This window comes from Alosa pseudoharengus, unplaced genomic scaffold (genome assembly GCF_046254945.1).
Source record: "Alosa pseudoharengus isolate Yale_2024_CS ecotype anadromous, Long Island Sound unplaced genomic scaffold, YU_APseudo_1.1 YU_APseudo_1.1_scf_6, whole genome shotgun sequence".
Taxonomy (NCBI): Eukaryota; Metazoa; Chordata; class Actinopteri; order Clupeiformes; family Clupeidae; genus Alosa; species Alosa pseudoharengus.
The window spans coordinates 37,604,456-37,618,554 of NW_027468848.1; the positions used below are offsets into that span (position 1 = coordinate 37,604,456).

At 41.0% G+C, this 14,099-nt stretch overlaps 3 protein-coding genes across 3 annotated transcripts; 1 reads left to right on the forward strand and 2 right to left on the reverse strand.

The window, feature by feature from the left end:
* Positions 1-953: 953 nt before the first annotated feature.
* Positions 954-3,815, reverse strand: LOC143105958 (transcriptional regulator protein Pur-beta-like). Its single transcript, XM_076270099.1, has one exon. The coding sequence runs from the start codon at positions 3,813-3,815 to the stop codon at positions 2,889-2,891; it is 927 nt and encodes a 308-aa protein (XP_076126214.1). The 3' UTR covers positions 954-2,888.
* A 1,905-nt stretch (positions 3,816-5,720) lies between these two features.
* LOC143106248 (histone H2A.V) lies at positions 5,721-9,901 on the forward strand. The gene is made up of 5 exons (XM_076270480.1): positions 5,721-5,828; positions 7,185-7,262; positions 7,371-7,484; positions 8,293-8,422; positions 9,546-9,901. The coding sequence occupies exons 1-5, from the start codon at positions 5,826-5,828 to the stop codon at positions 9,605-9,607; spliced, it is 387 nt and encodes a 128-aa protein (XP_076126595.1). The 5' UTR covers positions 5,721-5,825; the 3' UTR covers positions 9,608-9,901.
* Positions 9,902-12,651: 2,750 nt separating this feature from the next.
* hs3st1l2 (heparan sulfate (glucosamine) 3-O-sulfotransferase 1-like 2) lies at positions 12,652-13,623 on the reverse strand. The gene has a single exon (XM_076270649.1). It carries the CDS (start codon positions 13,621-13,623, stop codon positions 12,652-12,654), a length of 972 nt encoding a protein of 323 aa, XP_076126764.1.
* Between the last annotated feature and the right edge of the window lie 476 nt (positions 13,624-14,099).

Below are 14,099 nucleotides of genomic sequence, written 5' to 3' on the forward strand. Positions count from 1 at the left end.
ATGGACAGGGAAATATGGACACAAGCACAGCAAATAAATTAAGCATGACATGAATGAGGGAGTTGTCATTCAGTATCTTGGACATTTTGAGTATGTTTCCCATAGCAAGTGAACATGTGAAATGTGATATTCTGCAGTATTGTACAGTAATAATAGCTTCCCTGAAAAGGCATAAAATAAATATAACATAACATAACAAACATGTATCTTAATAATCACTGTCCAAACGTAGGTAGTGCATCAATTTCACGCTTTTCAGCAGCAGAGATCCTTTTTCTTTCCCATATTGCTTGAAACCTGTGGCATGCTTAATAATGTGGAACATCCTTATTAAGTAGTTTTTTTTTGATTGGGCTCACCTGGCAAACTAATTATCACAGGTGTCTGAGATGGATTTCAATGAATTTAATTGAAAAACAAAAAAAAAATGTTTATGACACTTAAATCCAATTTGCATAATAATTTGGAACACGGTATGCATTTCGGTTTCAGATGTGGGAATTCAGAGGTGGTAGCGATGATTAATCAGCCACTGTACATGGCTCTGCCTGATCATCTGTTGGCGAATCTCCATCACACACACGCAAATATGTGTGCGCTTCCGTGTGTGTGTGTGTCGCATTTTCTAGCAGCGCCCCTGATTAAATATAGACCATGTTATACTCCAAGACTGCAGGAAATCAGTTTCATGACATTGCTGATATGATTTGAGAGGACCTGTGACTGATCTCGTTCTGGTGTTAGTTACCTTTATACTTTTCAAGAGCTTTTATGTATTCCCCTGGGCATGTCTGACCCTAGAAAGTTCTTGACATTCTTCACACAAGGACATTCTTGCTTGGTCATTATATTGTTCATATACGGTTTTCAACTGACCACCTATTTTGAAGAGGTAAACGTCTTCAGAATTATGCCGCTAAATGCATCACCTGTAAAAAACACATGTCATCTGATAAGTTTAAAATCCATTTATTCAGCAAAGAAATTTATTTATTTTTGAAATTATGTCTAGTTTTTTTCTCTTTTTTTACAGCAGAGCACACAACTGAAACAGCTGCCATTTCACATAACACAGTACAGAAATAAAGATGTAGACAAAATTAATAGATATTATTAATAGAAAAGACTCTAGTATTGCTCCCATGTGGTTTAGATGACAAATTATTTGCTGTAATGACTGATTAAATTAAACAAAAGGTAAAGAAAAGTTTCACATCAAGCTTTTTTTTTTCTCTCAAGTGCAACAAACGCCACAATTTAAAAGTTAAACTAGGTAAACGTTTGGTTCCTTTTTCTTCTTTACAAAACAAAAAACTTTAAAAGCTCACTGATAAATATCAACATACAGCAACTGTAATATGCAAATGAGAAACACAAAGCAGTTCCAAAACAGAAGAGGCATGCAAAGTTGAAAATAGTCAAGAGTAACATGAGGATATAAAGAGGGCTCTTGTTTGATGTATTGCACCTGAAGTGAAAACTGTAGCTGACCCAGACAGCAAATGACCCTAGGTGAGATTCTGGGCTGGAACAGCAGAGAATCTGCTCCGGGCCGCTTCTGTCCAAGTAACACTCAAACATAAGGTTTAAAAAGCAGGGCTAACTTAAAACAAAAACACTTTGACAATGAATGTTTAAAGACAAAGCAAGCTGTGAGGACACAGCTGAAATGTTTTGATGTAAACTTAGTCAGAATTATTTCCCCTGGTTAATTGCATCCAAGCTCAATGCGCTTCAATAAGCTTGTTCAGGAAGCCTTTATATGCATCTTTCATATATTTATATAAATATAATTCTATGTATATATTTTTTCTATGCATTTTAAAAATATCTTCTTACTTTGTTAGTTACCTTAAAGTATAATTATCTTACCAGTTTTATCTGTATTCATTTTAAGCACTGTCAGTATTTCATAAACTTTATTTAACAATCTAGGCTGAACGTCACCTATGAAGACAGATCCAAATATATTCAATTCCCTTTTTTCCCCCATCCTTTTCAACCTAGCCTCCATCCATCCAACACAACACAATTGTGCTTAGTTTACTCTTCTCCTTCCAATCATTTGTCAAAGGACATTCAGTGTTAACTGAATTCAGAAACTACATTCATTCTTATGTTTCAATTATGACATTAAGGGGGGTGTTTCAATTCAAATACCTATATCAAACTAGATTAATCTTTACATTAAAAAAGTAAAGGAAAACAAATGTATAAGCACCAATTAACCACCCCATGTTTGAGGAAGTATACTATAATCTCTGCTGAGTGATGTGCATATTCCAACTCAGATGGCCAGAAGAGTTGTACTGACAGTTAGCGGACATGCCTTGGAGATGCAAAGGTAAGTCCCACCGTAGGCCTTCTCCATACTGAATCATGGTCATTTGTGCCCGGTAGATATTTCACAACTCTGTAAGCACCAATCCTCTGGATCTTTTACAAAACGGGATGCTGGGATGCGCAAACGCCAAGGGCTTGTACAAGGTAAGGCTAGATTCTGGCTCACACACTTTAATATCAATTCTGGTAGCCTAAATACACATTAGAAACACATTGACATTCTCACAACGGGAGTCCACAGTGTTATTCCTACACATGAACACTTGGGTTATAGGCTAGGGATAGGGGTTTACCTTAACATATCAAGCTTCCGGGTTTTTTTTTTTTCAGCCATTTTTTCTCATGTAGGCCTAGCCTAGGTCTAACTACTGAAGTAGCCAATGCAGTCATTTAGCATTCTAGCTACTTATCTAAATAATTGAATTTGCTCAGTCAAAACTTTGCTCACCATGGTACACACAGTGATCAGTTCATCATGCACATTGAGGTCGTTCCATTCTTATCTCAGATCGGCGATGGAAACTTCGTTTCAACAGCTGACCGCATCAATCGTCATCAACGTCGTCTCCTTCCGATTCATCCCCTCTCCTCTCATACATTTTATCTTTCTGCCTTTCTTGGATCTCTTTCATCTCCTCGGCGTAGCGGCTGAATGCACCTCCGAACTTGCTCCAGGCTTTAAATGGAATCGTAATTGAGTTTCTGTAGCTGGGCTTTACTTCGCTCAAACGCAGGAATACGCCATACTTGTTTGATCCCACGTCAAAAAAGAATCGTTTGGAGTCCACCATGATGGAAGTGCCCTCAGGAAGCTCCCCATAGCCCCCAGCGCACCCACCACCAGCCAACTCGTCATCATCTCCTCCGTAATCATCTATTAACTTGGCCAAGGCGTCACGAAATTCAATTAGACCCTGAGCAGGAAGAGCGATTGTTTGTCCAGATTGCATGCCTCCGCCAGGTACTCCTCCTCCTCCTCCAACACCGAACCCTGGCCCACGGTTGACGGTTTGTCGAATTCGGAGAAACCTCCCCCGCTGATTCTCCTTTAGATCGAGGTAGTATTTCCTGTTCTCTCTGACAAGGAATTCGCTTTTCAGTGCCCTTCTCGGGCCACTGTCATCGCCCCCCGAGGACTGTGCGATCTGTTCTGGACTACTGGGCCCAAGTTGGGCATAGTGTTCTATAAAATCGCCCAGGTAGTCACGAAATTCCGCCGCGACTGACATAGAAAGTGTCAGCCGACTTTTCGAGCCACCGGCTCCAACCTCAGCGATCTTGATGAATCGACCTTTCGAATTTTGCTTTACATCCAAATAGAATCGCTTATTTTGAATGTCGAGACGCTTCGAGGCCAGCTCTTGCGTCTCTTGATCTCTCTGATAGTGAAATCCGCTGCCTCCACCCCCTCCACCACCACCACTGCTTCCACCGCGCTCACTCCCACTGTCACCATCCGCCATCTTCACCATCACCAGCAGCCAGCTCCTATGTTCTTCTGCGTGTCTTTGCAAACACACCCCCTTCGCCTCGACCATGGCTCCATGCCTTCTGATTGGTCTCCCTTCTGTCAATAATGTAGCCAAACCGGGGAATGCTCTGTTCACAACATGATATTTCGGGTAATAGTCTACAAATATCTCATCCTCATGCAATTGGCATCCCAATTGCAACATAATAAATAAAAGATATCACTTTACAGGTGACATATCCAGCAACATGAGAATGAGCCTTAAGGCCATGGTAAATATTAGGACTAGCCTATGCAATTGCACATTCCTTACATTATAGACCTAGTAAAATATACCTTGGACACCATTATCCATATCGTTCTGCCCATTCATTAAAGGTTACTACCATCAAAATGCAACAAGAAGGTTTTGACTCTGGCTGCCTGTCAACGAGAGTGATGATGTATTAGGTCTATTTGTGTATCATCACTTCTGTATGCAGCTCGTAAAGCAGATCTAAAATTAGGCCTACTGTAGCCAGTCCACATGCCTGTTATGGTCCTAAGGTAAAGTTCCAAGTGGCATCACTGAGTAGTTGGAAGTGGAAGTTAGAATTCATGTAGCAGTAGCCTAACAGTGGTAGTTCACAAATAGGCTATCACAATTCATGTGTGATGATGCTATCCTTTGAGAATCCAGGACATCTTTTGGTGACTGCAGTTTTTAGAGAAGTTGCCCTAACCCTCCAAAAGGTTGCTTGACCGGTGTTCAACTGACCTGAATTGAACATGAACGTTGTTTGACAAAATTACACTATTTTGCACAGGGGAATATAGGCCTAGAGAGAAGACATTAGACCAGTGTTATTCAACCTTTTTTGTGCCACGGCACACTTTTGACACTTAAAATGTCCCACGGCACACTAACATCCTGTGTGAAGAAAAAATAAACATACCATAGCCTAAAATGTCAAATAATACACAGATATGGCCTTATTATGGCTTCTATGGAAGACCTGCTCAATAAAACAAGCACCCTCTGTTTCATTTGTAGGTGACTATATCTAATGTAATTGTTGTTACGAACTGGATATGTGATGATTCTGTGAATACTGGATATGGGGCCCCCGTTGTACAATGCCTGCATACCACAAATAGTGCAATCATACAATCCATGAGAGCATGTGGTTATAAATTATTTGATGCAACAGTTGCTTTTCTGGACCAGTGAGTAACATTTGGGTAATTTTCTGCGGCACACCTGATGATCTCTCACGGCACACTAGTGTGCCCCGGCACAGTGGTTGAAAAACACTGCATTAGACCTACCAACATAGGCTACTAGTGAACTATTAATGAAATTATTTAGTAGGCTATTTCTTCTTCCTTTTTCGTTAAAACATATTACCTGTAAGTCCTTTGCAAAGTCAGTTTAATTGTGGATTTGTTTTCCTGGCACATCAATCTACCTACAAATCACATCTTTTAGGTCCATTAGGTTATTGTTTTTTCATGTTTTATCAAGACAAGACAGTTTATAACTATAGCCTACTACCACAGCAAAAGTTGACGCAAAATGTCTAGAGATTAGGCTAAAATACACTATTTAAAGAATACAGTAGAGCACAGACGTTTTATTCATTTAACGAATTATGAATAGATATATAAACCTTTGTACATTTTTGTATATGTGATGTGAATACCCATCGTATTTCGATGGTTTTCATTAGCTTATTCTTAGATAACAACTTCTGGAAGTGCTTTTAAATGTTTATCATTCCGGTCCGTCCGTGAACACAGCATATTTCAACTCGTGTGCAAATGATTCAGAGTGGGGGATGGGTACATTTCAGCAAGGAATAATACCATTGGATAGAATTTATATTCAAACCAACAACAAATACTGTCATTGGTCCCTGCCTTTGCTCGCGATAACTCCAATCTAAAACCGTGGAGGGGTTTATTGTTCCTCTTCGTTTAGTCGATTTTTTCGTATCTTCAGATTCCCTACTTCAAATTACCAAGCGGTGAAATGGTAAGGCTGTTGTCTTTCTACAAGTAGCCCCATACTTGTCTTCACGACCACAATTTAAGTGTACAATGAGTTTACGTCTAGGCATACGACGGTATCTTTGATCATGTTTGATTAACGTTAGTGATACTTAGTTAACGTTAGCTAGCAAGCCAGTTAGCAGCAAAATTGACACCACTGGTGTCATTAACATTAGCTGATCTGCTAATTTTTGTGTTGACAGTTTACTATACGGTTGTAATAGCCAACTTCTTACTGGTGTCCGGAATTCCCAGCATTTATTCACTCGGCGAGTTTAATATTATGTTCCATTAACTGGTTTTCCGAATAGAGGAAATGTACGTTGCCTGCAATTATACAACGAAGTGAAACTGGCTAACGTTAGCCCGATAGCACTAGGTAAGTTAACGCTAGCGTGCCATAGTTGAAGTCAGTCAACGTTAGCTATTTAGCGTTAACGTTAACATGCTCCTTCTCTCACAAACACCGCAAATTAACATTGAAGTTGCAGTTAGCGTTAGTATTAGACCAAACGTTACACAAACCAATATTAGTTGGATACGTCCATGGAATTCATGGTTGGAAATGTCTGACGTTAACGTAACGTTAGTTAGAAATGAACAATTAGTTAAGTTAGCTATCAAACAGTGCAGAAAGAAGCACTGACCTGACCCTAACATTAATGTTAGTCATGGCAATGCAAGTTATCGCTAACGTTGGTTGGACTGGTATTACCACTGTTTAAACGTCTTTTTTAATATACATTTCATTGTTCAATTAATTCACGTTAAAGGGTTAAAACGCTATTGTTACCTGGCGTTTCTCACACCTTAACGTTTAAACTCATTAACCCCCATGACCTGCAGTCATAATTGAGAGTTTGCGTGAATATATTGGTAGGTAGGCTATACTATATAAGCTAAGTTTGAATTTGTAAGTTTACAAACGTGGTCTAGTGTGAAGGTAACAGTGATCTCATTTGACAGTTTTTGGCAGTTTAGCCGACTTAGCATGCAAGTGGGTTCGGAAATGTTTGACACGTGCGCTTAATTGATCAGAAACGTATTTGATCTCGGGAGTGTGGAAAGGGTCTTGGCGGGAAAACCCCTCGTGCTAAAACTGCGGAGGTACCTTTTCTACGCATCTTTGCAGTCCTGCTTGTTTTGATTTCACCACCTCCCTTGAGCTACGTGAGCCTTGCCAAGGTTACAGTTGTCCAGATTTTAATATAGTAGGCTAACCATCTTTCGATTCGACTGTGCTATTTCCCCTTGAACGGTTTAACCAATTGTTTATTATTTGTAAGAAAAATCGTGACCACAATTAACCAACCCACTTTTCTCCACACTCATTTTACAGGCTGGCGGGAAAGCAGGAAAAGACAGTGGCAAGGCCAAGGCAAAAGCAGTGTCGCGCTCACAGAGGGCAGGGCTGCAGGTAATCAGTAACCCTTAACAAAGGGTAAACCCTTCACTGTGCTAGCACTGTAATAACCAAACTGAGCCAAATACAGTCTCCTAACCTGTTCCCTGTGTCCTTTGGTAGTTTCCCGTGGGGCGTATCCACAGGCATTTGAAGACCCGCACCACAAGCCATGGGCGCGTTGGAGCCACGGCCGCTGTGTACAGTGCAGCCATCCTTGAATATCTCACAGCAGAAGTATGCAACCTCTGACTTAAACCCACTGAAAAGCCTGTATATGACAGGGTTCCCACGGGTCATGGAATGTCTGGAATATTGTGGAATTTTGGAAAGTCTGTTCCAGACATGGAAAGTCAGGGAATTGTATAATGGGAATTGTTTTGGGGCAAAGTCATGGAATATCAGGGAATTTTGTTGTGGCAGTTAAAAATGTACTTGCCAAAAATTCAATTCAAATGTTTCCACACAGAATTGGAGTATATCTGGTCATTAGCTTTACTGCTTGCTTTAGTAGCCCATTTATGTATTCAATGCCCATTTATTCATCTCCCGCTCTAAAGAAGTAAAAGTTTCTTGAACGAATATTCTTGATTCTTGGAAATTCAGGTATTTTGTCAGGGAAAAGTCATGGAATTTTACATTTGACTTGTGAACCCTGTGTGTGAACCCTGAATTTATGTATATTAAATAAACTAAATCGGTTTGATTGCAGTGCTACAATGTTGGAATTACTGCATTGGGTAAAAATGTGTGGGGGGGGGGGGGTGTGTATATATATATATATATATATATATATATATATATATATATATATATATATATATATATATATATATATATATATATATATATATATATATGTGTGTGTGTGTGTAAATTTGGCAATTGGTCAGACATTGTTCTCCAAGGCCTGGGTAGCTAGGTAGTGATGACCGAATGTAAATTGATTTTACGTATTTGTGTTTATAACATAACACCCGTTGCAAATGAAAATAGCCAGAAGTTTTATGATAATTAATTATCAGTGAAACGTGCGTCTTTACAGGTGCTTGAGTTGGCGGGCAACGCCTCTAAAGACCTGAAGGTGAAGCGTATCACCCCACGCCACTTGCAGTTGGCCATTCGTGGAGACGAGGAGTTGGACTCCCTCATCAAGGCCACTATTGCTGGTGGTGGTGAGTGCGCCTGCTGATTATATTTATTTGTGTGTGTATGTATATATGTGTGTGTATGTATATATGTATATGTGTGTGTATGTATGTGTGTATATATATATATATATATATATATATATATATATATATATATATATATATATATATATATATATATATATATATATATATATATATATACACACACACACACATACATATAACCGATTTAGTTTAGGTCGCCTTTGTCCAAAGCGACATACAAAACAATATAATACTTAAATTTAACAGGGAACAATTTCAAAAATAATATATACATACACTACTACCAGTCAAAACTTTGGAGACACTTAGATATTTCCATTCCACTCCATTATAGATAAAGTACCAGCTGAGATCATTTAATTGCAAAAGGGTTCTCCAATGTTTTCTCAGTTAGCCTTTGAAAATGATGTCAGATTAATAAACAATGTGCCTTTGCAACATTGAATGAATGGTTGCTGATAATGGGCAATGTAGATATTGCATTAAAGATTAGCCATTTCTTTCTGCAACAGTCGAGAACCCTTTTGCAATTATGTAAGCACATAATGTAATCTCTCAAGTCTGTTTGACCAAGTATTTGTTTGTGCCTGTAGAGGGAGTTGTTGCACAGCTACCAAACAGTCTCTGCTTTCGTTGGACTTTTATGCTTGCTCAAGATAATCAATGGTAGCCTGTTAAAATGTAGGGTCTGGGCACTCACCGTTCGCAGTGCTCAGTCCGAGGGGCGGGATAATCAGTTGTCTTTCAAATTCCCTCTGCACGCAATAGGACGCAATAGGATATTTGTTTTCAAGTAGCAGGGAATTCAAGCCAAACCGTTGCAACTCTGCCATCAATCATTATGTTAAGCCCACCAAACGACTCTATACACGATTTCAATGTCCTGATTAAGTTTTGATTTCTGGAGCTCACAAGCCAACGGAGAGTTGCTAGACTAGCCCTAGGGCTAGGGGCGCGTCTAGATTTCTAGGCTACATCAATGGTGTTTAATTTGATAAACATTATTATTCTGAAGCCAATAGCGGATAGATGGGAGCACATGGGTGTCCTGTTCCTCTGTCATTAGGATCTAATGTCCTGTGTGTGTGTCTGTCTACAGGTGTGATTCCTCACATCCACAAGTCCCTGATTGGCAAGAAGGGTCAGCAGAAGACTGCGTAATAACATGCCGATCCAGACTGTTAAGCTCTCCTCTACGGACTGTGACCAGACCAGTTCATGTTCCTTCTTTCCCTTTTTTTTTTAAATTAATTAATATTATGGCTAACTATGAGTGTTAGATTTTGTGTTTTTGTTTTATTTTCCCAAAGTAGGAAGAAGTCCCTTTGAAATTGTATGTTATAGATTTAATGGGGTATCTTTGTCGCAGTGAATTTGTTTTGATTGGCCTGGCATTTGAAAGTGTTTTATACTGAACAAAGAACGTGTTAAAGCCATTTTATACAAAACTACAAACCCTTGTCTTTTTGTCTCATTTTAAGCAATGCAATAGTTTTCATTTAATGATTGCTATAGCAAGAGTATGTGGAAACCAATCAACCATGTGATTAACCAACTTTTTTGTGTTGGAAGTTTGAAATGCAATACGAATAATAATCAAACACTTCTTTGACATGCTAGTGTAACCTGTGCGATTCACTCTGCACATACCCGGACTCGAAACCTGCAAAACAGCAGCACCTTAGATCGGGAGTCGAGCGTGTTGACAATCGAGCTAAAAGCCCAGGCTACTAGCTATCATGCCAGCAGCACTCCTGAGACGTCATTGAGTGAGGTTTACCAAAGTCCCATATGCACATTTAAGCTCATAATTGATTAACAGGGAGGCACAGGACATATGATGGTTGTGTAAATATTGATCTGCAGGGGGAGCTTTGTAAATGCCTGAAAAATGTATTTGTTGGTCACCTTTTGAGATTTGATCACCTTTTTCCCTTTTTCATCTTCATTTGCCAGATTACCAGTAGAGTTAGCTTTCTCAGCTAAGAGAGAGAGAGCACTAACCATAGCCTGTCTTCAAAATGCCACTTAACCACTTAAGCTATTTACAGTCCTATGCCTCCGTTGAACTATGTAGGCTATGGATTTGTATTAGATGTATTTCTCTTGATTTACACTGTCACAAAGGCTGCTGTGTCCTCTGAAGACATCATCTTAAGAAATATAGACATCAAACACTGCTTACTCACTTGATGATTGGATGAGTTCGAGTGAGATGCACCACAGTTGAACTTGGCATTGTCAAAGAGAATTAACGCTAGAGTGCTCCCCAGTCATCTTTCAACATAGTGAGGGCTTTTGATCCAATTGCAATGGGGAAATGTCTCCTGACAGCAACAAATAAGCTGTGATGGCTTTCAAGATTGAGTAGTGAATAAGTAAAAGGTCTTGAGCAACAGCAGTTCAGAAGAAGGAAACACCATTTTTAAAACCATATATATATATCGTAGTAGTGATATATATTGAAGTATATATTGCACAAGTACCTCTGAGTATGTGTAAGTTTCTTGAACATGTTGCTGTACATCTCTTGCACTACATGGTTGATTTATAATCTTTTGTTTTGTACCTTGTGGGAATATAAAGGCCTACTTTATATTCCCACAAGGTATGAGAGAGCTTAGATGTGTCCATGATTCTTTCAAGCCTCAGACACTTGGCTCCACTGCTTCTTACAGCCTAGGATTCTGCTTCTCAAGAGTGCCTTGAGCTCTGGAGAGGATGACTATAGCTTAGTGCCTAAAACAGCCGTCTATTGGGACTATAATTGCCTAACTATTTTGGTTTATTATAGAATCTCTTTATTATAGAATCTCTAAGTCATTAGAGGATTTATTTTTCATGATTAGAAACACTTGGGTGGAAAATGGTGACAGGTGGCACTTTGCAAACTGATCTCACTGGAAACCTTTCAAGGAAGGCACTGACCATTATAAAAGTAGAACCATGTGTCAAAAGGGACAATTTATTCGGGAACTGCTGCATTTATTCACTGAAATAGAAATAATAATAAATAAAACTGCTGTGCACTGAAATGCAATTCATATATTTCAAAATAATTAATTGCAAAAATAATTTAAGATAGCAGTTGTATTCAGAAAAAATAAATGTAAAAAGAACAAATCGCAGTGGCAATGCAGTGAAAGTGGCACACATACTTTGAACATTAGGCAACTTAAATACATAGATCCAAACACCTACAGTAACAAACACCTGTAATTTATATAAACTAAATGTCATGGTATTAAATAGAAAATGAACATTCCTCCAAAGCCTTTCTGAAGAGAGACATGTTTCCTCAGGTGCGATCATGTAGGCTCATCAGTTCTGAGCCTGGAAGATATTTACACATGGAACTAAACCTATAATATAGCATACAGACAAAAACAGTACAGCTCTCAGTTGATGAGTTCCAAACATTATTGGCACTTGGGGAGCTGGAACTAATTGCTATTGCAACGTGAGTGATGGTCTAGATTTTCAAATTGGATTGTACTGTCCCCAACATCAGTTGTAGTAGTCAATAGAGCTATTAGGCTACTCTTCGGCCTATATGTGTTATACTGACCGCTTATGTTTCTAGCCACAGACTCAGACACAAACTAACAAGGCTGTAGAAACAAAATGTTTACTCTAATGTTTATAGATATTGCATGTCTATTATATTGCTGTCCTCTTCTCAGAGTGATTACTGAAACATGCTGTGTCATTTTTCAGCAATTGCATTGGTGGTCCCCTTGTTGGCCCATCTATTCCATTAGGCACACTTTCCAAGATTCTCCAGTGATCAGGACATGGACTCCCTCACCCACACATAAACCACAGTAGTCAGGAATGTTTCCTACCAAGGTGTCGACCAGAGTTCAACCATGGTTGATTTTCTTTTTAAAAGCCCCCTCCTGTCCAACCGGGGTCCGTTTCAGTGTGACTGGCTCCACCTGGTTTGCTAACAACCTTGCTGTTGTTTTGCTATTGTATTGCTAATTGTTGTTCCTTTCCTGGGTTGTGACCCAGGTCCTCTCTGAATTGCCACAACCTGCCATAACTGGCAAAGATGAGTTGGACATGGGTCAAATAACCTTGGCCCGACCCTGGCCATTGATTTACAAGTGGTATTAGAAACTGTTTTCCAGAGACAGGTGTTGCTGCATCTCTAGTACATACAGTAAAAACACTTATAGGTCCATTTGACTTTGCTAGAACTATCAGCACCAGCGAAAAGTCCGACCTACTAGGTCAAAGAAGCGGTTGTTGGGCTCCCGCAGGAAGCGGCATAGCTTACGGAACGCTCTCTGGCTGAGCGGCGCATGCGGCCGCCCTTTGGACTCGTCCAGGCACTTGTCGTGCCCGGCGGAGACCAGGCAGTAGAAGCCCTTGGTGGCGTTGAAGTAGAAGTTGGACGGCCTGATGCGCGGTGGCAGCTCCAGGAAGAGCTCGGCCTTGCGCAGTTCTGGGTACGGATCTCGGACCAGCGCCTCGCCGTCCACCACGTGGATCTGCTCGCGCGGGAAGTGCTCCAGCCAGCGCTGGAAGTGGACATGGTAGAGGCTCCGTTGGAGGGCCTTGTAGCCGGGGTCGATGCGCCTGGCGTGCCTGTCGTTGCCGCCGCCATTGATGTCGTCGTCTAGGAGCAACAGCTCCTCCAGGGGCTGGTAGGGCTTGTGGCGCTGCAGACGGTTGTGCAGCACCTGTGTGTAGTCAGAGACGAGCCGCTCGGCTGGGTCGCGCACGATCAGTAGCAGCCGCACCGCCGGGTTCATCTGCCAGGCGCGCTCCGGCGCCAGTGGTGCCGCAAAGTAGCCGGGGGTCTTCTCCACTGTCAGCTGGCCCGGCAAGGTAAAGGGCATCTGAGCACGGTACCAGTCCAGCCCCCGCCGGTAGTTCTCGTCCAGGTTGAAGTAGTGCACCTCGGCCTTGGCCACCTCCACATCTGGGTGGAGGTTGAGCATCTCCAGCAGGGCGCGCGTGCCCCCTTTGCGCACGCCAATGATGATGGCTCCCGGGAGGCGCTGGGCGGTGCCATTGGTTGCGGTGGTGGTGGCCTGGGAGGATGGCGGTGGAGGTGGCGGTAGTGCCAGGGCAGAGGCGGTGGAGGCACGGAGCTCACGCAGACACACACACAGTTGAGCCTGCAGGATCAGCAGCAGCAGGAGGGCGAACAGCACAGTCCACAGCATGGCGCTATCTCTCTCTCTCTCTCTCACTCACACACAAAACACACTCAGTCAGGCCAGGAAGGGTGGACACACTCACACTCAAGCACGATAGGTGGGGCAGGCACACGTACACACACACACACACACACAGGCTAACACATTTTGGTTGTCACCGCTCCCGAAGGATGTTATCTGTGAAAGGAGATGAAATACAAAAGCAAAATGTGTCATTATGGAGTTTACAAAAACATATACTCATTTTGTGTGTTTATAACCAAAAGTGAAAATGGAAGCAGGACACATTTGGACTCAGAAACTGTGGAGTAGTTGGTTAGCCTACTGTGGATCCTGGAAATAATTTAGTGAATGTCATATCAGAAAATGAAGATAACTGCTCATGAATTACTTTTCAAACTTTATATTTCATAGTTGAATGATGATCTAAGATGAAGCATTTTTGTAAGACCAGTGACATTTTGTTAGGGGAACACAAACCC

What these genes read in the sequence shown, in the direction of transcription:
- LOC143105958 (XM_076270099.1), bottom strand. Translation starts at nt 3,815, where the DNA reads ATGGTGAAGATGGCGGATGGTGACAGTGGGAGTGAGCGCGGTGGAAGC.
- LOC143106248 (XM_076270480.1), top strand. An exon ending in CACAGAGGGCAGGGCTGCAG is followed by an intron (nt 7,263 to 7,370) that starts GTAATCAGTAAC and finishes GTCCTTTGGTAG; the next exon opens with TTTCCCGTGGGGCGTATCCA. An exon ending in GGCCACTATTGCTGGTGGTG is followed by an intron (nt 8,423 to 9,545) that starts GTGAGTGCGCCT and finishes GTCTGTCTACAG; the next exon opens with GTGTGATTCCTCACATCCAC.
- hs3st1l2 (XM_076270649.1), bottom strand. Translation starts at nt 13,623, where the DNA reads ATGCTGTGGACTGTGCTGTTCGCCCTCCTGCTGCTGCTGATCCTGCAG.